The sequence below is a fragment of the Emys orbicularis genome, chromosome 1 (assembly GCF_028017835.1).
Source record: "Emys orbicularis isolate rEmyOrb1 chromosome 1, rEmyOrb1.hap1, whole genome shotgun sequence".
Classification (NCBI taxonomy): Eukaryota; Metazoa; Chordata; order Testudines; family Emydidae; genus Emys; species Emys orbicularis.
Window position 1 is genome coordinate 363,107,694 of NC_088683.1, and position 21,969 is coordinate 363,129,662.

The 21,969-nt window shown below is 55.3% G+C and overlaps 2 protein-coding genes across 2 annotated transcripts in view; both read right to left on the reverse strand.

Annotated features, from left to right (window-relative positions):
- Positions 1–200: 200 nt before the first annotated feature.
- On the reverse strand, positions 201–4,094 carry IL18BP (interleukin 18 binding protein). The gene is made up of 5 exons (XM_065397819.1): positions 4,064–4,094; positions 2,656–2,724; positions 1,740–1,805; positions 935–1,064; positions 201–429 (listed from the first exon to the last, which is right to left on the reverse strand). Exons 1-5 carry the CDS (start codon positions 4,092–4,094, stop codon positions 201–203), a joined length of 525 nt encoding a protein of 174 aa, XP_065253891.1.
- Positions 4,095–19,235: 15,141 nt separating this feature from the next.
- The window catches only part of RNF121 (ring finger protein 121), a 43,112-nt gene continuing 40,378 nt past the window's right edge, over positions 19,236–21,969 (reverse strand). The window contains exon 9 of the mRNA XM_065415526.1: positions 19,236–19,655. Coding sequence (XP_065271598.1) covers positions 19,535–19,655 — 121 coding nt within the window. The 3' untranslated portion in view covers positions 19,236–19,534. The remainder of the gene's footprint in view (positions 19,656–21,969) is intronic.

A 21,969-nucleotide genomic window follows, 5' to 3' on the forward strand; every position in this document is an offset into this window, starting at 1 on the left:
GACCTCTCTCCATTCTGAAACCTGACCTTTTATTCCTACCCTTTGTTTCCTACCTTTTAATCAGTTCCCGCAAAGTGAGGGGACCTTCCCTCTTCTCCCAGGACTGCTTACTTTGCTAAAGAGCCTTTGGTGAGTGACCTTGTCAGAGGCTTTGCAATGTGGTCAGCCCATGCCCCCCTCCCCATAACCATTAAGGGCTCTCACCGGTCCATGGTGGGGGTGCTCTCTGGGGTCTGGACATCCTGCCTTGTCTCCTGCTGCGGCTCGGAGATCTGTGCTGGCCGTTCGGGGTCCCAGCGGACAAGCACCTTTTCGAGCCCGGCCGGGTTCCTCACCATGCACAGGAACGAGGTGCTCCAGTCCCTCCAGGAGAAGGAGCGGAAGTGCAGCTCCCGGGTCAGGAGGACCTTGGTGCCCCTGGGCTCCCTTCTGTGAGGGAAGAGGCAGGGGCCGATGAGCTGGCTGCAGTGCTTGACTGGGTGGCAGCGAGGGCCCCGGAGAGCTGTCATGGGCCTAAACAGCCGCTAGGTGTCACCCTCCCCCCACCCCAGAAACAGCTGCAGGGGCATGGTTGCAGGGGAGCGAGGGGGTGAAGCCAGGGGCACGGCCCTGCACCAGGGCTCTGATTCGCAGCTGCTGAGCAGCCCCCTCCTCGCTGTGAACCACAGGAGCTCAGCGCCGCTGGGCACCTTCACGGGCAGCCCCTGAGCCCGGACGCTGCCGAACTGATTCTCCTTTAGCTCCAGCGGCTGGGACCCAAGTCCTTGGCCCGAGCTTCTCCCTCCCCAAACTACCACTGCTCAGAGCCTGTCCCTGCCAGAGCCCTGGATCCAAAGGGGTGAGCTCCTGGGGGAAGGGTCCGGATCCAGGGCCAGGCCCCTGAGCCAGCCCCGCTGCGGGCTCTCCACGCTGGGAGCTGGGGGTATTTACTCACACGACGTCCCCTTTGCTCACTGCCCCGTCCGGGTACCGGTCCTCCACGAAGGAGCCGTTTGCCAGCCAGTAGATGAGGGTCATCCTCGGGAAGGGGCTCTGAGCCTGGCAGCTGACACTGAAGCGTTTCCCTGGACAAGGAGGCAAACCGCCAGGAAGCTGTGATGTCAGGGGCCAAGGCAAGGGCATGTCCCTGTCAGGGCCTGGCTCTGGGGTCCCCTGGCAGCAGTGGGACAACGGCCCCGCCCACCAGGGGAACATCGCCATGGGAACTGTATCCCCGCCAGCGCGTACATTGCCATGGGAACTGCATCCCCGCTGTGGGGAACATCACCAGGACAACTGCATCCCCATGGGGTGGGCCCCGCTCCTGGAGGGAACGACAGCCCTGCTCGGAGATCCCAGAGCCCCCCCAGGGGCTGGACACACAGTGCCTGGACACCCTCATGCTGCTCAAACCAGGGTCTCTCCTTTAGTCTGGCAGGGCCTGCATTCGGCTGGGCCCCGTGGAATTGCTACAGGTGCAGAGTGTCTGGTGTGCGAGTGGGAGTCAGGGCTGCTGGCCTCCCGCCGTGTACGCTGGGCTCGGCCCAGGCCCTACCCGCCCCCAGCCCCTCACTGGCACTGCACTGGGACTAGTGAGCACGGCTGGGAGCCGGTGTCCGGCGTCGCCCTGCCTCCAGCTCACTGCGGCTTGAATAAAGCTAGGGGACGGCAGGGCCACGTGTGCTACCCCGACCTGCTGTGATTGATTTCCCCCCCACACAGTGCCCGCAGTGCGTAGCTGGACAGAGAACATCAATTACCTAGGGTGGGACTTTTCACGGGCTTCAGGGGGGTGATGATCTCTGGGCGCAGGCTGGAAGCCGCATCTGAAAGCAGAAGGGTTTGGTGAAAGGCAGTGGCGGGGGGGCTCCCTGGGGCACAGACTGGCACCTGGGCAGTGCACAAAACATGAAGGAGGGCAGAGCACTTGCTACACATGGGGAAACTGAGGCATGGAGCTGCCAGGTGACCAGCCGTGTGGTGATAGACTAAATCTGGCAGCAGTAGAGCCCCCAAGTCCAGGCTCCCAGCCAGGCCTCAGGCCAGTGGCTGCCGTACATGTTGCAGGGATCCCAGCCCTCCTCACAGCAAGAAACAGAGCTCAGAAATGATGAACGTTGCCAGGGGACAGCAACATGGACACAACTTGGTGGGGGAGGGGCAGAGGGGGAGCTGAACCCTTCCTTTTAAAGCCAATGAACTGGTCCCTCAAGCCCCCACTCGTTAGAGTGTTGGCACAGCAGTTACTTTTTAAACCTGTGGAACTCACTGCTGCAGGAGATTATTGATGGGAATTCATAGAGTTTTAAGGCCAGAAGGCACCAGTTCTGCTCATCTAGCCTGCCCCTCTCCACCCCGGCTGACAGGCCAGAGAGCTCACCCCCCCGCACGAGCCAGTAATGTGTGGCTCACGGAGGGAGAGTCTTGCTTAGCCTCCAGGTGCTGGAAAAGTCAAACAGGTTAGACAGCTCCAGTAAAAGCACCACACTTCGAGGGGGGGGGGTGAGTGAGAGCAGCATCTGCAGGGGCCTGGGGACCATGGCAGAGTTGCAGCACATGGAGAGCTCACACCGTCCGTCTGTCCCCACCCCACTACACCGGAATGGGGACAGAGCTGTTTATCCCACATGTTCACGAGCACAAGGACCCTACACTGCCCGGCCGCCCTCACCTTACCTGAGCTCTGGAAGTGGCTGCAGCCGCAGAGGAGGACTAGAGGGAGCCAGGGAACAGCTCCCATCACACCTGGGAGCACAAGAGAAGGCAACATTAGCATGGCTGGGGTGGGGAATGGGAGCCGCCCGCCCTGCCCACGGGGCGCTCCGAGCCACAGCGCCCCACCTAGAGGCAGGGGGGAATTAGCCCGTTTCTATGGGAGGGCAGCCTGGGTTCTCATGCTGCCTCTGCTACTGCCTGGCTGTGTGATCCTTTCCCTCACTGTGCCTCAGTTTCCCCATCTGTACAATGGGGTAATGATACAACAGGGGGCTCCATGCTCTGTGGCTGGGGCTCAGCTTGCTAACAGATACCCATAAATACCCTAGGCCCCCAGCCTTGCATTCACCCTGCTGCTCCTTTCCTCTGCCTCACCCCCGCCCCCCAGGCTCCGTCCCAGCACTGTGCCCCCTATTGGCTGCCCCAGCCTCTTACCCTCCAGACACAGGTGAGAGACACAGGACAGAGGCTCAAAGGCCCGAAATCGACGGCAGCTTGGTGCCTGAACCCCTTGGAGGCTCTGGACCATGTAACCAAAGCAGCCACCTGCCTCCCCGCCCTGACCCGACCCCCCACCTTCACGGCTGTTGGTCCTCACGCTCGGGCTGCGGGCAGGAAATGGAGGAGATCCCCTCAAAGGCCTCACGGCTGAGCCTGTCCCCCCAAACCAAACTGCAGGAGCAAGGGGGACGGGAACACTTCCCCCAACCCCAACACTCTTGCCCTTCAGAGGAGTTTGGCACCGTAAGATTTCCCTGCTGCCCCCAGCTCCCCCATTGGAGCACAGTCACTGACCACCTATAATCCCCCATTTCACACAGAGGGAAACTGAGGCACGGCAGGATGGGAAAGGCAGCATGGCTAGAGCACTGGGCTGGCAGTCAGGGGCCTATTCCCGCCTCTGCCCACTCACTGCCCCTTGGTGCCTCAGTTTCCCCTCCCACTTTTCCTGGTTTTGCTTGGAAGATCTGGGGGACAGGGACCCTGGCATACAGCACTGAGTGCAACCACTGCGCTGACCCCACGAGTAATTAAGCGCCGTGGCAAAGGCCAAAGCCAGGCAGTGCCGGCTGGAACTGACCCGCCAGCTCCCCAGGCCAACCCCAAAAGCGCCCATCCCAGCCCGCCCGGCAGCGAGACAGAAAGTCACCAGCCCATGTTAGAGCCACTGAGTTTTTTTTGGGGGGGGGGCTCTGCTCTGGGGACCCCCCAACAGCTCATGTTGGGGGGGGATCCCAAGAATGGAGCCCCCAGCAAATCAGCCTCTTTGGGGCAGGCTGACAAAAAAGCTGCCTTGAAAGGAAACATACCAGGTGCCTCCCCCCCGATCCACCCACCCATGCCCCCAGTGCGAGCAGCTGCTCCTTACCTAGACGTCTGTGGGCTGTGGCTGGGTCCATCCTGCCAGGCTGGGCTGTCTGCCCGGAGCCGCTCGGGGAGGAAGTATTTATCCTGTAGGTCGCTCAGCAGGGGGAAGTCCCTAGCCACTCCTAGAGCGGGGAGAGGATGTGTGTGTGTGGGGGTTGTGTGTCACACATGGCGTGTGTGTGGGAGTTCTCTGATCACCTTTGACACAATCCCCACACAGCGGTAGGACACCCGGCCCCCCCAGGACCTAATGGCCCCATAGCTGACCACCCCTCGGCTCCTTGAGACCCACACCCCCATCTCCTGAAACCCCCCACTCCCCTGAGACCCACTCCTCTGGATGCTGACCCCCCCATCACCCCAAGACCCACCCTTCCTAGCTGCTGACACCCCCCCCCACCTCCCTGAGACCCACCCCCCGGCTGCTGACCCCCCCGTCCCAAGGACCCCTCCCCAGCTGCTGCCCCCGAACTCCCAAGACCCACTGGCCTGACTGCTGTTCCCCTCAACCACTGCCCTGCAACCCCCCCCCCCCCCCGGCTGCTGACGCCCCCTGCCTCCCTGAGACCCACTCACCCAGCTGCTGATACCCCTCATCTTTCCGAGACCCACCCACCTTCTAACCCCCCCGCAAACCTCCCCAAGAGAAGGGCTTTTAATGGGTTAAATACAACAGTGGCTTTCCAGTCAGGCCCATGTGTTTGTTCATTTCATAGTCAGGGCTACTGATTTTACGCCGCTGCCACACACTGAAAGCACAGAATGGCCATCGGAGCAGTTGTCGGGGGACGGAGGAGGTGGCATTTTGGGCAGTGAAGCAAAATGCATAGACACAGCTTGGACTTATGGGCTCAGTCCATGTAGCTGGATGGTTCTGCTAAAACACGCAGCAGTGACACAGCTAACCACGGGGAGAGGGGAGTAATCATTAGGTTTCAGGGTCAACATTACAGTGACAGGCAAGAAGATAGCGCACACCTCTCACAAGTCGTGTTTCAGGCTGGCGGCAGACAACACTGCATGGACTACATGGGGCGAAAGGCAGAGCTTTTTCTTCCCAACCATAAATAGTTGGAAATGTAATTTTTAAAAATTAACTCAGGTGAACTGGATACAGGGAGCCCAGGGCTGGGCCAGCGGGTCGAGGGGTGGGCCGGGATCATGGAGCAGCGCCGTGTGTACGTCGGGAGCCCAGAGCCGGGCCAGCGGGTCAAGGGGGGGGCCGGGATCCTGGGGCAGAGCCGTGTGTATGTCGGGAGCCCAGAGCCGGGCCAGCGGGTCGAGGGGTGGGCTGGGATCCTGGGGCAGCGCCGTGTGTACGACAGGAGCCCAGGGCTGGGCCAGCGGGTCGAGGGGTGGGCCGGGATCCTGGGGCAGCGCCGTGTGTACGACGGGAGCGCAGGGCCGGGCCAGCGGGTCGAGGGGTGGGCCGGGATCCTGGGGCAACGCCGTGTGTACGTCGGGAGCGCAGGGCCGGACCAGAGGGTCGAGGGGTGGGCCGGGATCCTGGGGCAGCGCCGTGTGTACGTCGGGAGCCCAGGGCTGGGCCAGCGGGTCGAGGGGTGGGCCGGGATCCTGGGGCAGCGCCGTGTGTATGTCGGGAGCCCAGGGCTGGGCCAGCGGGTCGAGGGGTGGGCCGGGATCCTGGGGCAGCGCCGTGTGTATGTCGGGAGCCCAGAGCCGGGCCAGCGGGTCGAGGGGTGGGCCGGGATCCTGGGGCAGCACCGTGTGTACGACGGGAGCCCAGGGCTGGGCCAGCGGGTCGAAGGGTGGGCCGGGATCCTGGGGCAGCGCCGTGTGTACGACGGGAGCGCAGGGCCGGGCCAGCGGGTCGAGGGGTGGGCCGGGATCCTGGGGCAGCGCCGTGTGTACGTCGGGAGCGCAGGGCCGGGCCAGCGGGTCGAGGGGTGGGCCGGGATCCTGGGGCAGCGCCGTGTGTACGTCGGGAGCCCAGGGCCTGGCCAGCGGGGTGAACCAGGATTGTGGGGGGATCAGCAGCGCTGCATAGAGGGAGCCCGGCCCGACAAAAGCAGGGGGCTGTGGGGTAGGACGGACTGACCGGTGTGGGGACGTCAGTAAGGGGCATTGCCGGGCAGGGGCAGAGCTTTGCAGCAGAGGGGTGCTGAGGAGCCGGTGCAAGTTACATGGGTAGCGCTGTGGGCTCTCTGCCTCCAGTCCCTGCAGCTGCCTGCGGGCAAGACAACTGCTGACTCACTCGGCACTAGAAAGCAGTGGGGCCCATGCTGAAACCACAGAGGCGCTGCCTCTCTCGAGCCCTGCCCAGAAGCGGGCTCCAGGGAAAGCCCCCAGCCGCGCTGAGCTGGTAAATTTTAGGAGATTGTTCGGTTATTTATTGCTTACAAAGGACATAAAGCAAATCACGCAGACTAAGATCTTACAGAGACTGTCCCTAAACCTCTGACTGGGAGAAGCTGGGAATGGGCGACAGGGGATGGATCACTTGATGATTCCCTGTTCTTTTCCTTCCCTGTGGGGCACTTGGCACTGTCCACTGTCAGAAGACATGAAACTGGGCTAGATGGACCTTCGGTCTGACCGAATATGTCCATTCTTCTGTTCTTAGATTCCTCTGCATGCTGGCCCTCTCCCCCGTATTTACCGCTGCGCCAGCCTCGAGCTGCTGCAAGTTTTATCAACAGTGATTTTAGATGCACTTCCAGCTTGTTGAGGAAAATGCTGAGTAGGGTCAGGAGGGGCATCGCTCGCTGCAGAAACCCACTGGAAACACCCGCATTGGATGGTGAAACCCCACCAACTTCATCAGATCTAGCAGCTGGCCACTCCATTTAACATCTACTTTACTGATACTGGAGAGGGCTAAATTGTTAGTGATAATCTGAGCAATACGAGTTTAAGAAGAATGCAGGAAACCCCACCCCCGCATCTTCCATGGGGAATGAAAACCCTCAGAGGCTGGATTTCTGCATCAAAATATTTACAACTCGGATCAATTTTCAGTAAGGGCAGTTACACAAATACTAAGTCAGGGGTCGGCAACCTTTCAGAAGTGGTGTGCCAAGTCTTCATTTATTCACTCTGATTTAAGGTTTCGCGTGCCAGTCATACATTTTAACGATTTTAGGTCTCTTTCTATAAGTCTATAATATATAACGAAACTATTGTTGTATATAAAGTAAATAAGATTTTTAAAATGTTTAAGAAGCTTCATTTAAAATTAAATTAAAATGCAGAGCCCTCCAGACCAGTGGCCAGGACCCGGGCAGTGTGAGTGCCACCAGGGCCGGCACCAGCCGAGCAAGCTCGTGCTTGGGGCGGCAGATCCTACGGGGTGGCATTCCGCCCAATCCTAGGGCGGCACGGGCGTTGTTGTTTTTTTAAACTGATCCAGCCATCCTGTAGGGGGCAGCAGCGCGGAGGAGGGGAATGCCCTGCTGGGAGTGGGCTGCGCACTCCATCTGCCCCAGAGGGTGCCAGGTCTGTAGCAAGCCCAGCAGGGCAGCCCGCGTCCTTCCCTCCCTGTGGAGGGCGTGGAGCCCTCCCGGCAGGCAGCACGGCGGTCGGGGCCACATGGGGAGCGCCCCGCTGAAGCCCTGGCCACCCCCCTTCTCTCTCTCCCCTCGCTCCCCCCCCCCCGCTAGCCGGGGCACGTCTGCAGTGCAGGGAGTCCCCCTGCACCCTGGCTTCGGCCGCCCTGCAGGTTTTTGTTTTTGTGTGTGTGTGGCTTGGGGCGGCAAAAAGGCCAGAGCCGGCCCTGAGTGCCACTGAAAATCAGCTTGCGTGCCGCCTTTGGCATGCGTGCCATAGGTTGCCTACCCCTGCACTAAGTATTACAGGGGGAGGGGACGGGTTTAGCCTGGTTCAAAGGGAGAGAACTACCCCAGCAATAGCAAATACAGGATTAATATCAGAAACATCAAACAGACTGAGGAATAATCCCCCACCGACCAAGGTGGAAGCGCCATTGCTTGAACAGAATATCTAGTCCTTTTGAGGGTCGTGCCTCCCCTCCTCCTGTCCACGCCCCCCTGGAGCCAGGGCTAGGAGTGGGGCTGTGACTTGGGGGGGGATGGGGACAGGGGCAAGGGGGCCCAGGGCCGGGTGGGAAGCTGGTGATGGGGCCCAGCCCAGGGATGGGGCTCCTAGGGGGGCACACCCCACAGTTTGGGGACCTCTGATTAAGCACTTACAACAGAATGCAGGGAACAAGCCTGCATGGGGAATGGAACCAGATGATCCAACTGGCCCTTTCCACCCCCCCTTTCTATCATCACCGTCAGCTGCTGCCTTGCAGGTCCTGGTGGAAAGAGCGACTGAGATCCCTGCCCTAGAGCTGGGAATCTGGGCTCCTGGCTTCTTTTCTCAGCTCTGGCATGGCAAGCATCCACCCTGGGCAAGTTGTGGCTTCTCTGGCTCCGTTTCCCCATCGATAAGAGGAGGATAATACCTATCGGGGGTCACGAGGCTTACCGTGCATACCAACTACTGGCAGCTAAGATGAGTGGCATGTGTGCCTGTATTTTGGATTTGCTTCTGCTTGCACAGGAGAGTGGAAAGAAGGGGAAGTCGTGAGTGCTTAGCGGCATGGCAGAGGCACAGCAGCTGGGGCCCCGCCGCAGGCATGTGGTCGTGACACACATCTATTCTATTGCTGGTGTCGAGTTGGCAGGGGATAAATTCGGTCTCTCCCTCTTGAGACGCCCCATCTCCCTCCCTCGCTGCAGTGTGTTCTCCAGTGGATTGTCCAGGCCCTAGGGGAGATATTCCACGTCACCACTCGTGTCCTTTCCCTTACCGACTCTTAAGTTTCCTGTTACTCATTTGCATTTCCAGTTCCATGCCCTGGAGTTGCCCCCAGCAGTTCCTCTCCCCAGCTGGTTTTTATACACTACAAATATTTATACTTGTTCTCCCCTTGGTTAGCTCAACTGCCATTTAAATTCCATTCTTTGAAAGTCAATTGTTCCTGCCTCTTATCCAGCTCCATCTCCCTTCTCCAAACTCCGACTGGCTTCCAGTAAGAAGAAACCACGAGAAAACAGGCGGTGTTCCAAGTGCCATTGGGATGTCATAGTGCAATCCTTCTGAAAACAGAGCCCTGAATTATTCTGGCTTTTCCCTGTCATGCTACTGCTGCCCCTCCACAGAGCAAACGAGCTTACTGCCCACTACCACCATCCCATTACTGCTTTCCTGTTCTGCACGAAGCCCCATGAAGTAAGATGAAAGGCTGTGGCTTGCGTAGACCCCAGATGAGTCGAGTGGTCACTTCACGTAGCTATGGAATACTTCACTAGTTTCCACCCGTTATGCCCACACACTAATAACCTCTGAGGGTAGGACAAGAAGCAATGGGCTTAAATTGCAGCAAGGGAGATTTAGGTTGGACATTAGGAAAAACTTCCTGTCTGGGTTGTTTAGCACTGGAATAAATTGCCTAGGGACGTTGTGGAATCTCCATCATTGGAGATTTTAAAGAGCAGGTTAGACAAACACCTGCCAGGGATGGTCTAGATAATACTTAGTCCTGCCTTGAATGCAGGGAACTGGACTAGACTAGATGACCTCCTGAGGTCCCTTCCAGTCCTATAGTTTCTATGTTTCTAATGCTTCATGCCGTCCAGTCACTGTGTCAGGAACTGGAACCAGGTTAATCATCCTCCAGAAAAAGGCTCCTGATGCTCACTGATCATGGGTCTGTTACAGAGCTATTTAGGGGTATGTACATAGGAGGTTTCATTACCTCCTGTACGGTAGCTCTACCTTCCATCGTTTGTAAGTACCACAATCACTCGTTTAGTAGCAGCACAGCTGCTCTTCCCCAAATCCTCTGGCTCTTCTCCAGTGCCTGCGAGACTTTTCAAGAGTCATGGTGAGGAGCAGAGATGCAGTCACCTACGACATGGGGGAAGAGCTGGATGCAGCTTCACTGACGAGGACAACAGGCTGTGGAAGAGAGAATGAGGGGGCGAGGAAGAATAGCCTCCCCCTACCTCTCTCACAATTGCATTGCACCTCTAGGCTATGTTCAAATCTGGCTAGCTTTTCCTCCAGAAGATTTCTAAGAGCAGCCGCCTTCTGCCTGGCCAGACGCTCTCGGCTGTGATCTTTAGGTGCTACTGTTCTACAAGTGGGAACAAGGCCCCATTGTTCTAGGCGCTGCACCGATACATAGTAAGAGATGGTCCCTGTGCTGAAGAGCTAGACAAGACAGAGGGAGGGGAAACAAAGGCACGGGACGAGACGTGTCCCGGCTCGCACAGCAGCTCGGCGGTAGAGCTGGGAATAGACCCCAGGTCTACAATCTCTCCTAGCCCCCAGACCACACTGCCTCTCAGACAGCAAATGCTCAGCCAGAGCTGCCTCCTCCTCTCCCATCTCATTTACTCCTTCCTCTCCTGCCTCCCATTGCAGGTTCCTACAAAACGCAGCTGCCAAAACAGGTCTTCCTCCCCGACCTTGGCTCTCGTCCCAAACGACCATCCTTTGAGGAGCTTGAGGACACTCTGAAGAGCCTGTAGCCAGCTGTAGTCTCCTGTGGCCGAAGGCACCCACCCACCATTGGGTAAGTCAGTCCATAGTTTAGGAGTGTGACTGGATTCCTTGCGGACGCTAAGCTCTTGCATTCTACCACTGCCGGTTGGCAAGAGGACTCCATCCCACCCTGGTGGACAATGACCTGTCTTGGGGATACGCAACTCTCTGCTGGACCACAACAATACAATGTACCTGGGCAGGAAGCCATTAGCCCTTAGGAAACTCCAGCAAATACTGAACATGCTCCAGGGCAGCTCCTCACATCACACCTGTGCTCAGCCCTCAGCACTGGTTTCCCAGAGACAAAGTTCAAGGTCTCAGTCCTTATCTCCAAGGCACTCAACAGCATGGGCCCCAGCTATCTAAATGATCGCTTGAAGCTTTGTGATGAGGCCCACGGTCAACATCTCCACTCCTCTGGCACAATGGAGCTGTCGACTGCAAGGGGAGAGCCCATTCGTGCAGGACACTGAGCTTTCCCTGGGGCTAGTCCCCAGCTGTGGAATACATTCCCACAAGAGCTAAACACCGCCTCAAGCCTCATCACTTTCTGTTCTAAGCCCAAGAGGCACTTCTTTGACCAGGCCTTCTGTAATAAAGCCACATTCCCCAGCAAACATAAAAGAAATCAAGTTAATTAAAAAACCCTCAGTTTTCCCACTGGAGAGAAAGAATCATGACTAGCCTTTGTCATGTCACTTAACACACTTCTTGAAGGGGTTCAGATACCAGGGCAATGAAAGCGGTTTAAGAATCTGAGTAGATGGAACCCTGTGCTTTACATTCCTCTGGGTCAGGTCCCTGGCCTGGCCAGTCTGTCTGGTGATGCCCATCTTCAGTCTGGTAGAAGAGGGCTACATAAGACATATGCCAAAATATTCAATTCAACTTAGACATTTATTAAGACTGGAGTTGGAATAAAAGTCAAGCCCGGCTCACACCACCGGCCTCATGCGCATGGTTATGATGTCCTGTATTTAGTTCCATTCTCCCATTTGACCGAACTGTTCTCCATCCCTACGGGTATGTCTACACAGGCAAGGGGTGGGCTTCAGAGCGCCAGCCCAAACTTCAGCTTCAAAGCGCTATCTAGACAGCTAGCTTTAGAGTGCTAGCCAAGCCCCGCTCCCAGGCTGGGCTTGCTGGCGCTGAATCCCGGCACCTCTTCTGTCAGTGGTGTTTAGTAACACATGCAATTCCACATTTGCAAGCAAGGTCCTGCCATTTTGAGTCCCAGCAATTCTTTCTTTACAAATTAAAGCACTGGATGGACCCACATGCTCCTAGAGTCACAAAGGGCAACCGGAGCTAGACTGGCTTCTGCTATTGCCCTCCCTTCCCAATAACGGGGCAATGCTCTATACCGCCTCTGCACCCCAGATTCTGGATGCAGTCTTTCTAAGCAGCACACCATGTTGGGCCCGGATGGTTCCGCAAACACATCTTGTCCACACTAGTGATCTGTTGAGAAACAGGCGCTCCTGGTCTTCCCTCAATAGATACTGAGGAGAGTTGGTTGTTAGTGTAGACAGAACCAAATCATTTCCGGCTGGAGTTGAGGGTGAATAGCCACCATTCTTATTTTTCAGTGTAAATAAAAAAAAATGCATCTCGTGCTCACTAGGTACATGTACAAAAAGCTAAAAACACCATTAACACAGCAGCCGAGCCAATCACTGCCGACCAGTCCGAACGATCTCCCTCGGCCACACCCCAAACTCCTGTCAGGAAAAACCCAAGAGTGAATGGATTGATTTTTAGACCACGTTGCAAGGTCTGACCCTGGCTCTGTCAAAGCCAGGGGATGCGTGCGCATTGCGAGGGCCCAAGCAAATTCCAAAGCTGAGGTCTGTCCAGCAAGAATGGGCCCCAGCCATGCTGTCTGCTCAAGTATCGCAACGGATCTCAGGGGGGGGAAGAAAGAGAGAGAGGGGGTTGGTGGAGTGGAGCCCAGAAATAGCTCTGGACCAAAGGGCTTTGCGCTACAAAGCCCCATCACCTTAAGCTGCTGAAGCAGGTCGATAAGCTGCCAGTGCAGACTTTGGCGCACAGGTGTAACGTGCTCCACATGGTCAGCACTCTACGGAAAGAGGCAACTGCATTCTGCAGTAGCTTACGTCTCTGTGTAATCTTCATCTGTAGCCCCAGGCACACAGGGGTGAGAAAGGAATGAGCCACAGTGGTGAGCAGTCGGCCTCCTTAGCCAAGTGAACACCGCAAAAAAGTATTCTTGGCTGCCCCTGTGGCTTTTTTGGCCACCTAGAATGCAAAGGGCCTCCTGGACGATGGACAGGGTAACAACAGGCAGGCCCACACCCTCAGCCACAGGGGTGATACCAGCCTCTGTTTCCAAACACTGACCAGTTACACCTATGTTGGGATTCACTTGCTCATCCAAGCCCCGTCTGCACCAGACACTGGAAGAGCAGGAGATCCGACTACCTAGGTCTAGTGAAGCAGAACTGAGATCATCAAAAAGAACAAGTAGTACTTGTGGTTATGCTCAAATAAATTTGTTAGCCTCTAAGGTGCCACAAGGACTTCTCGTTCTTTTTGCTGATACAGACTAACACAACTACCACTCTGAAACCTGAGATCATCAAGATACCAATTGAAAGATTGTTTAGCCTGCAATTCTCTTGCCGCTTACACAGACATATCAAGAAACGCATGAGTCCTTCTCCTAGGAGAGATGCACCATGAAGCGCGCAGCAGATCAGGTGGGGCTTTAAGTCTCCAGAGGTGGCCAGCTGCTCTGGAAAAGGTTAAATCTTGAATTCCCCAGCTGTGGTCTATGTTACACCAGGACCACTTTGAGAAGCCCTTGGAATCATAGAAGGTCACCAGGAACCATTACAATCTGCTGTGCTCCCCAGTACAGATACGGACAGACGTACTCCCTACTAGGTGTTCAGTTTAACAATGTCTATTGGACAAAGGAGTGTGCAACCATTCCTCTGAAGAGCCAGTCTTGTGACCGCAACGGCCCCATCTCCGTGAGCCCATGAGACGGTGTAATCAGCGTCAGAATGGGACGTGTACAGTGCTTACTTTGTACCAGGGCTTTCCAGGGTTGAGCCCTGGCACTTCATAGCCCCAGCACTGTTGGGCTTGCCACGTCAGTTATGAATGTAAAAATATCGCTTAAGGCCTGGCACTTCTCTCATTACAAATTAAGCACTGGGCGTGTATCAGAACTGGTTACAATTAAGTTACTTCCTATGGACAGAGCCCCATTTTCAAATGCTGATACGAGGGCCTCGATCAAAGAGGGCTAGATTAGTTTTTGCTCTTGAGTAGCCACGCCAGTCAGTGCACAGGGTGTTCCTGCCTCCTACCTTCCGGAGCAGACCAGCCCCGCCACTCCCCATTCCAGAAGTGGTATGGAGCCACCCAGGCCAAACAGTGGTCTAGATTTTCAAGAACGGCCTAGTGATTTTGGGTGCTCCACTGGAAATTAGGGTTACCATACGTCCGGTTTTTCCCGGACATGTCCGGCTTTTCGGCAATCAAACCCCGTCCGGGGGGAATTGCCAGAAAGCCGAACATATCCGGGAAAAATACCGGCCGGGCACTTCCTCTCCCGCGGCTGCTCTGCTCCTCCCCGGACTCAGACTTCTGCTCTGTTTAAGAGCCAAGCTGCCCGAGCCAGCGCTACCGGCTTCGGGCAGCCCCCTTGCCTCTGGACCCTGCGCCACTGGAGCAGAGCAGCTGGAGCCGGGGAGGAGAAGTGCCCGGCCGGGGGCGCAGGGTCTGGAGGCAAGGGGGCTGCCCGAAGCCCGAGCGCTACCGGCTTCATGGTTTGCCGGGCAGCCTCCAGACCCTTCCCCTCCCGGGCTCCAGCTGCGCTGGGGAAGCGCCGGCCGGGGGCGCAGGGTCTGGAGGCTGCCCGGCAAACCGTAAAGCCGGTAGCACTCGGGCAGCTCTTTTCGCGTGGCTGGGAGGGAGGAGGGGGAGTTAGGGCGGGGACTTTGGGGAAGGGGCGGGGAAAGGGTGGAGTTGGGGCGGGGCCGGGGGTGGGAAAGGGGCAGGGCCAGGACCCGTGGAGTGTCCTCTTTTTATTTTTTAAATATGGTAACCCTACTGGAAATGCCTCAACAGGGCCTGGTTTTCAGAGGCTGGGTGCTCAGCCCTTTGAGCCTCTGCCCCCATTAAGGCATTTGCAGTTGGGCACCCAAAAATCACTAGTCACCCTTGAAAAACGAGGCTTAAGTGGTAGCACACAGTATCTGAATGCTTTATATAGCTCTGGTGCTTTGAGGTCTTCAAGGGCTTTATAAAAGGGTGGCTAAGTTATCTCTACTACACAGCTGGGAAAAACGGAGGCACATGGAGAGGAAGTGACTTGACCAAGGTCACACAGCAAGCCCGTGGCAGAGGTGGGAACAGAATCCAACAGCCCTCTGCTGCAGCCCTATACCACATGGCCTCCTAGAGCTCAGAAAAGTTACACTTTACCGCAACTGAACATACAAGAGACAAGCCAGCCAGCCAGGACTGGCTGTAAAACTGGTCCCAGACCGTGAGACATGCGGAATTCACTTAACAGGAGTAAAACTGACAGGGGCAATGGGCATGGCCTGAACAAGTGACCCCACCCCATGTACTCACCAGAGCTCTTGCTAGGTAGCTGCAGAACCAGTCACCCAAACAATGGATTTTTGAGTTACTCAGCTAGCAGCTGAGATCAGAAGCCAGCCGTCCCCTGGGCTGAACTGCTCTCAGAATTGTCCCTCGGGTAGGTCAAATCGGGGCGACTGCCCCAGGCCCCGTGCTTCGATAAAAACCGGGACTGTCCTGATATTTAGCCCTTTGTCCTGCGTCCCGACTGATGTACGATCAGGATGCCATTTGTCCCGATAGTCAGGTGAGGAGGCGGGCGGGGTGAGGAGGTGAACGGGGAGGTAAGTGGCGGGCAGGAGGGGGGTGAGGAGAACGGCGGGCGGGTGGACGGGGCGCCAGACAGAGAGGAGACTAGCAGGGAGGCTGATTTGTCTCGGGCCCCGCACCCCCCTTGGGACGGCCCGGCTAGGTCTAGTGTCAGGTGCTGTTCAGTCACCTACTCATTAATAGCAGCAAGCAGCACAGGGCTTGGGGAAGGTGACATGTTTATGACCTAACCTAACAGCCCCATTTTCTCCCCTTTCTGACAGTGTAAATACCTAGATAGATTCTAATTCATACGGATAACGTGACCTGGACCCATCACTATCTGCCCTGTTACTTTACGTCCCCCCCCATCTACGCTACAAGTAGAACCAGGGTTTGACATCCAGCTCGTGTCACACATACCTGGTGAGTCGGGGCCACCAACCATTCTTGTAACAGCCACGTGTCATCCGGGCTTGTGACTCTACATCTACACATTGCATGACCACGTTCACATGCGTTTAATGGGAGGAAAAAGGGGGAAGCCAGCCAGCCAGCTCAGAGTGGGTAGGTGATAGATTAGTTAGAGGATGTTCATACAGAGGGACATGAGCACAGTCTAGCGGAGAGAGGGAAGACAACTTTTCCAGCCATGTGACAGTCTGGGCCGCCACTAGGGGAGACATATGGTTAGCTGCCAATGGAGAATTAATCACAGGTGGGGTGGACACAGGTCGTTTACAGCCAACCATGCCAATAACTGGTTAACGTATCAATCCGAAGGCCTATCATTGTCTGATCTTTGAACAGAAACAACAACAACAACAAAAACAAAACACAGCACTACTCACTATCAAGGACTCTATTTTGGTTTTTGGCACAGAATTTCCAGGGTTGAGATTTTACTTTAAAAAAATAAAAAAACCCTCGAATCAGCAGTGAGTAGGGTTACAGTCAAGTCTGATTCCTTCCAGAGCAAATAAAAGATACAGTTAACGTTGCTTCAGAGCGCTCACCAAGAGCTTGGGGAAAAACATGGCTTCTGTTCAGAGGGAGATCTGCTTCGGCTGCTCCCGGACTACCCTTCTTTCCGCACCGTAAGGTCTGACCGTCACTGATTAGACACCGTTTTGCTCACCCCAATTTGAATTCACCTGGATTTCCTGCCCCCAGAAGTAACAATACATCCATGTTCAAAATAGTTTCTAAATCTGCCCATTGTTTTAAACCCCCCACAATATGTCTGTTAGAACAAACATCCGTGGAAGTGCTCTATTGATATATACAGTACGTGCATGGAGTAAGGTAAATATGCAGCCCATGTAACAATAAGAACCAACCTGGAGTTAACTGAGTGTCCATGAAGGAGTAACAGTGGTCTGTGTAGAACATTCTTCCTAAGAACCCTGCCAATAACCCTTGGTAACCCTTGTGGCTGACCATGCTTCTGCTGATCCTGGGACCTCCGCCTAGATCTGCCAAAGTACCTCAGTCCTGTGGCACCATCCTTCGCGTCTCCTGACACTGCCAGTCTTATGGGAATGATCATTAGCCTGGGGAACCATGCGGCAAAGAACCACTGATCTACTGAGAGCCAGCTAGCACAGAAAGATGTGCAGCCCTCCACACGCCAGGGCGACTGACTTCCTAACTCTCCGGGCACTGAAAGACACGCTTGCGAGCATCAACGCTTTGCAAATGCGTCGCGGTAAAGACGAAGTGGAAGATAGCAGAGCTCATTCACAAAGCCTTAAACAACCGTAATACGCTAGGACCTCACATTGCCACAACCGGTCACATGCTGCCTGGAGAACTGCAGGGTCGGGCTGTGGAGCATACGCAGATGGAATACATCCAAGGACTGCTGTCCACGTCCCTATTCTCTGACACGCGTCAAAGTTTTTGTTCCAGAGAGGCTTCCAAAGACCTGTCCCATAGACCTACCAGATCCCTGTGTAGAACATTCCTGCGGCTGTATTGCAACCAGATTGCTGTACCCAGCTCCTTTGTTCCTTATTATTCATACACTTGGCGACAATGTTAACTATTTCTTTATAGAAATTAGAGAGGGACAGGGATCGTAACCACCACAAACAAGGGTATATTTAGCTGTGTTTCCAGCAGACATCAGATTTGTTGGTAGACCTTGCAAGCCCATTCATGTGCTGGGGAGGTTAACATGAAAACCCACCAAACACCATGACTCCTGGGCTGCGCACCGAGAATGCCCAGGCTTTCACAGAAAGTCAGTGTGGCAGGAAGATGCTTGAACTGTTTCCTGAAGACGTCTCTTTAAAATCATGAGCTCATTTGTATGCCGGCGTAAGGCAAGTTCCAGTCGAAGCTCACTCACTGTGTGCCATGCCACCTCATCCCCATCTGAGACTGAGTCAATTGTTGCAGCAAGGTCTCCAGTTTCTAAGACACTGCTGCTTTTACAATCTGTAACTCACATGTCGCAACACGCTGGTAAAATGACACTTGTCAATCAGGGCCAGATTCTGACCCCCCGACTCAAGATGAGTAGTGCATTACACCACAAAGGGTTCCCTTGAATTCAATGGGACTGCTGAGTTAGCTAGTGAAGAGGAGTCATCATCTGGCCCTACATGAACAGAATATATCGATAAAGCCTTTTATTAAACTTGACAAATAGTAAAAGGCAGGTCGCCTCCAGTGGGCGCCCCAGGCAGCCTGAAACAAGGTTCTGCTGTCCTCCTAAAGAAGAAGAGAACATCTCGTTAAACGCCCTTTGGTAAGAGGTTTGGATTTCAACACACCAAACAGGTTTTTCCCTCCAGCCTCATTCAGAGAAAGCTCAAAAAAAGGGGCAATTTGACACTTATCCCTTAAGTAGGTTTGTCTGTTCTGAGCTGTTGGGAAAAGCAAACGAGCCCCAGCAGTCTGTCCTGCCATCCCCTTTTGGGATGTCAGTTTGGGGGGGGGGGGGGGGACGACACTAACCCAAACCGGGCTAGGTCTGCGCAGCGGGTAGAAAATACACTGCCATCGAAAAACGTTAAAGTAGCCTGAACGTTCCAAAAAAGGGCAGAGTGCAGAAAGAGATGGCTTGCCACACTAGACTGTGTCCATAACAGAGGTCAGACTTGCGGGTTCATTTCCTCCGTTTAGTACCTGGCTTGCCAGGTCGGGAGGTGAATACGGCCTAGTTCGTCCCTTAGTGTTGTGCACTGGAGGCAGCTGCATGTCCCAGGTGTAGTCTCTCCCCTGTGCACTGAGCACACGATGCAGGCTGTGATGTTACCCGCCCTTCGCTGTAGTCGGCTACCTGACTGCATTCCACCTTTGTAGTGAGCCCCTCAATCACGGGCTCAGCGCTCTGCATCTGTTCTCCTGGGCAGCGCCAACCACAGGTGGATTCCTAGGTCGTTCTGCACGTAGATGCATTTGACAGGGCATGCGTTGTTAAGTCCTAGGTCTCATGCCTCCAGCGGCACAGTTCTGAGCTTTGCTCACAGCAGGCGCCTTTTCTCTCGTTAACTGCATTTACTCTTTCTGAATCCTGCCCTGACTATGGGGGAAGCCAGCTGGCTTTTACAGCGACCAAAGGCCACAGGAGCCCTCTGCCACCAGCTTACAGCAGAGTCGCTGGCACCTGCTGTGAAGAAGAGACCTGAGCAAGTGGCGAGGGATCTCATTTAGCCAGAGCAGGTGGGAAGGTACCTAGCACGCTGCCATGGGTTTCTGCGAGAGGTCTCGGCTAGCTTCCAAAACCAGCTTGGCTTTCTTTGTTCTAGGGGAATAAGACAACTAAGTGGAGAGGTGGTTGGAGGAGGGAAGTGGGACAAACATTAATTTCCTTTTTAATCTGCAATATAAAGTTTTAAATACGCTCATTAAAATAATTGTTTTAAAAAAGAATACCCTTCCCCCACCCCAGCATAAACCCGCTTTGCTGGGAGCTGGCCAGCGCCAAGTCTTTCCCTTAGTCCCCGGAGACGTGTTGTGGGCGTGTAAGATCCTGAGAGGTGAATGATACAAGCAAGTCTTCCTGGCCAGCTGCTGCCCTCCGCCACTGCTGTCGAAGTCCTGCTGTGATGTCCCCGGCTTGCTGGCCGCTCAGCATTTATTCCAGCCCCAGGATGTAGTTGATACCTTGTACCAGTCCAATGATAACGGGTTGCCAGGCCACCAGGTAGCGTAGCCAGTCGAGCAGCTGCCCGTACATGACATGGGGCCTTTCCCAGCTGTATTCGGAAAGAGTTAAAGCAGCAAAACGGGGAAGCAGAGAGAGAAACGTGGGGCTGGCTCGGAAGGCTGCGGGCAGATGTCTTACCTAGCTGAAGCCTTCTGCATGCAGCCCTGTTATTTGCACCTCTGACTTGAGGATGGCAGAATTATAAGTTATGGCAGGAAGGTTAGAGGAAGTGGACCTATTGATACAGTATCAAGATGACAACCGGAGATAATAGCACACAAAGACGGGCCTTCCAAAGCAGGGATCATACAGCTGGGCTTTCATTTCCTTGGGCTACGGGCTCAGGGTAGGCAGTGCCAGTGGGGGAGAAGGGCAATGCTGGGGTCTAGCATCACCCTTGGTAACCCTGCTTGTGTGTCCAGAATAGCGACCTTCTGATGGAATCCCTGGCACTAGCCCCTCGCAATGGCATTCAGAATAGTGCAATCCATGTGTTGACGCGTATCCCCACCCCACAGCTCAGTGTTGGAATGGGAGCCTGGGGACGGAGGAAGGGTTGCTGGGCTGGAGAACGACAAGGAAAGTACTGGGGGGGGGGTCTCACCCCATAAGGCGCTATGCTACATGTCTGCACAGTGATGGGCTGGGTAGTATAGAATATCTTTAGGCCCTCTTTCAACCCAGCTTTGCAGCTACAACGGTACTAGGAACAAGCAGTCAAAACCTGACATTACAGCAAGCAGCCAATAGCCCACGTACATCCGACCTGCTGAGTAAGATGGGGCCACATTTACCAAGTCAAGCCAGACATAAAATTCCCCCAACTCTTACCTGCCAGAATAAAAGCAAAGCACTAATGGGGGGGGGGGGGGGGGGGAAGAGAAGTACTTGCCTCATCCCTCTGAGCAGCCTGCAGAGGGGGGGTGATAACAGGGCACACATTGAGTGAGGGGGTAGGATCTTTTAGAGGATGTCTGACAATTGGCCCTTCAACTTTACCTGAAGTGGGAGCTCACGTGTAAGATGTGAATGTTCATAAGAGGATACAATAACCTCTAATAACCCATCTTGATGGGAAGAGGTACAAACGGGAGACAGACAGAATCAGTCCAAAGAGGTCAAGAATGGTGCTGAAATGATGCTTGTTAAAAACAGGAGACATGGAGCTAGAAGTTAGTGAGCCAGATTTGGTGTACCGCGGGGGGGGACGACCCACTTTTTGGCCCGAGGGGGACATCTGGGGATGGAAATTGTATGACGGGCAATGAATGCTCACAAAATTAGGGGTTGGCATGCGGGAGGGGGTGAGGGCTCTGGCTGGGGGTGCAGGCTCTGGGGTGGGGCCAGAAATGAGGAATTCAGGGTGCGGAGGAGGCTCTGGGCTAGGACTGAGGGGTTCAGGGCTGGGGCAGGGGGTTGGATGTGGGAGGGAGTCAGGGGTGCAGGCTCCAGATGGCGCTTACCTCAAGCAGCTCCCAGAAGCAGCGGCATGTCCCCCCTCTGGCTCCTACATGGAGGCGTGTCCATGTGGCTCTGCACGCTGCCCCATCTGCAGGCACCACCCCTGGAGCTCCCATTGGCCACAGTTCCCAGCTAATGGGAGCTGCGGAAGCGGCACTTGGGGTGGGGGCAGCGTGCAGAGCCCCCTGGCTACACCTACATGTAGGAGCCGGGGAGGGGAGAGGGGGGAGCGTGCCGCTGTTTCCGGGAGCTGTGTGGAGTCATGGCACACGCCGAGCGGGGTAAGCCCCAGACCCTGCTCCCCTGTGGGAGCTCGAGGGCCGGATTAAAACATCTGAAGGGCCGGATGCAGCCCCTGGGCTGTAGTTTTCCCACCTCTGGTGTATTGGATAGTAAGCCTGATTGGTGGACAAAACAGCGAGGGGAGGGGCTATTCCAGCCACCACTCCGTTTGGGTCCGTGAGAGAACGGCTTGTGGGCAGACACAGATGGCAGGCAAGGCAGCGGCTAGCGGAGTGAGCTTCACCATCATGGCTGACACTTGCACCATTTCCTGGGAGCCCAGGCCTTCATCATCCTGATCCTGAGCAGGCCAGAGAGAGGTGCCCAGATGACATCGTCACCCTACCAGCTCCAGCTGAATCCCAGCCAGCACCTGGACTGAAAGGACTTTAAACAGCAGCAGCAAGAGCTTCGATACCATCTAAGAGACTGTCACACAAGGGGGTTTTCCCATTAAAACTCCCTCCAGCCAACAGGAAAGGGCACGAGGGATGCTGTTAAAATAAAGGCCTGACTTAATACCTCACATTTCCACTGCTTTTATCCGTTTCCCTCCGTTTCTGTATCTTTAAGAAAAGGTTACAGGGATTTTTAACGGTGTGTTGGCCAGGGTACTAAAC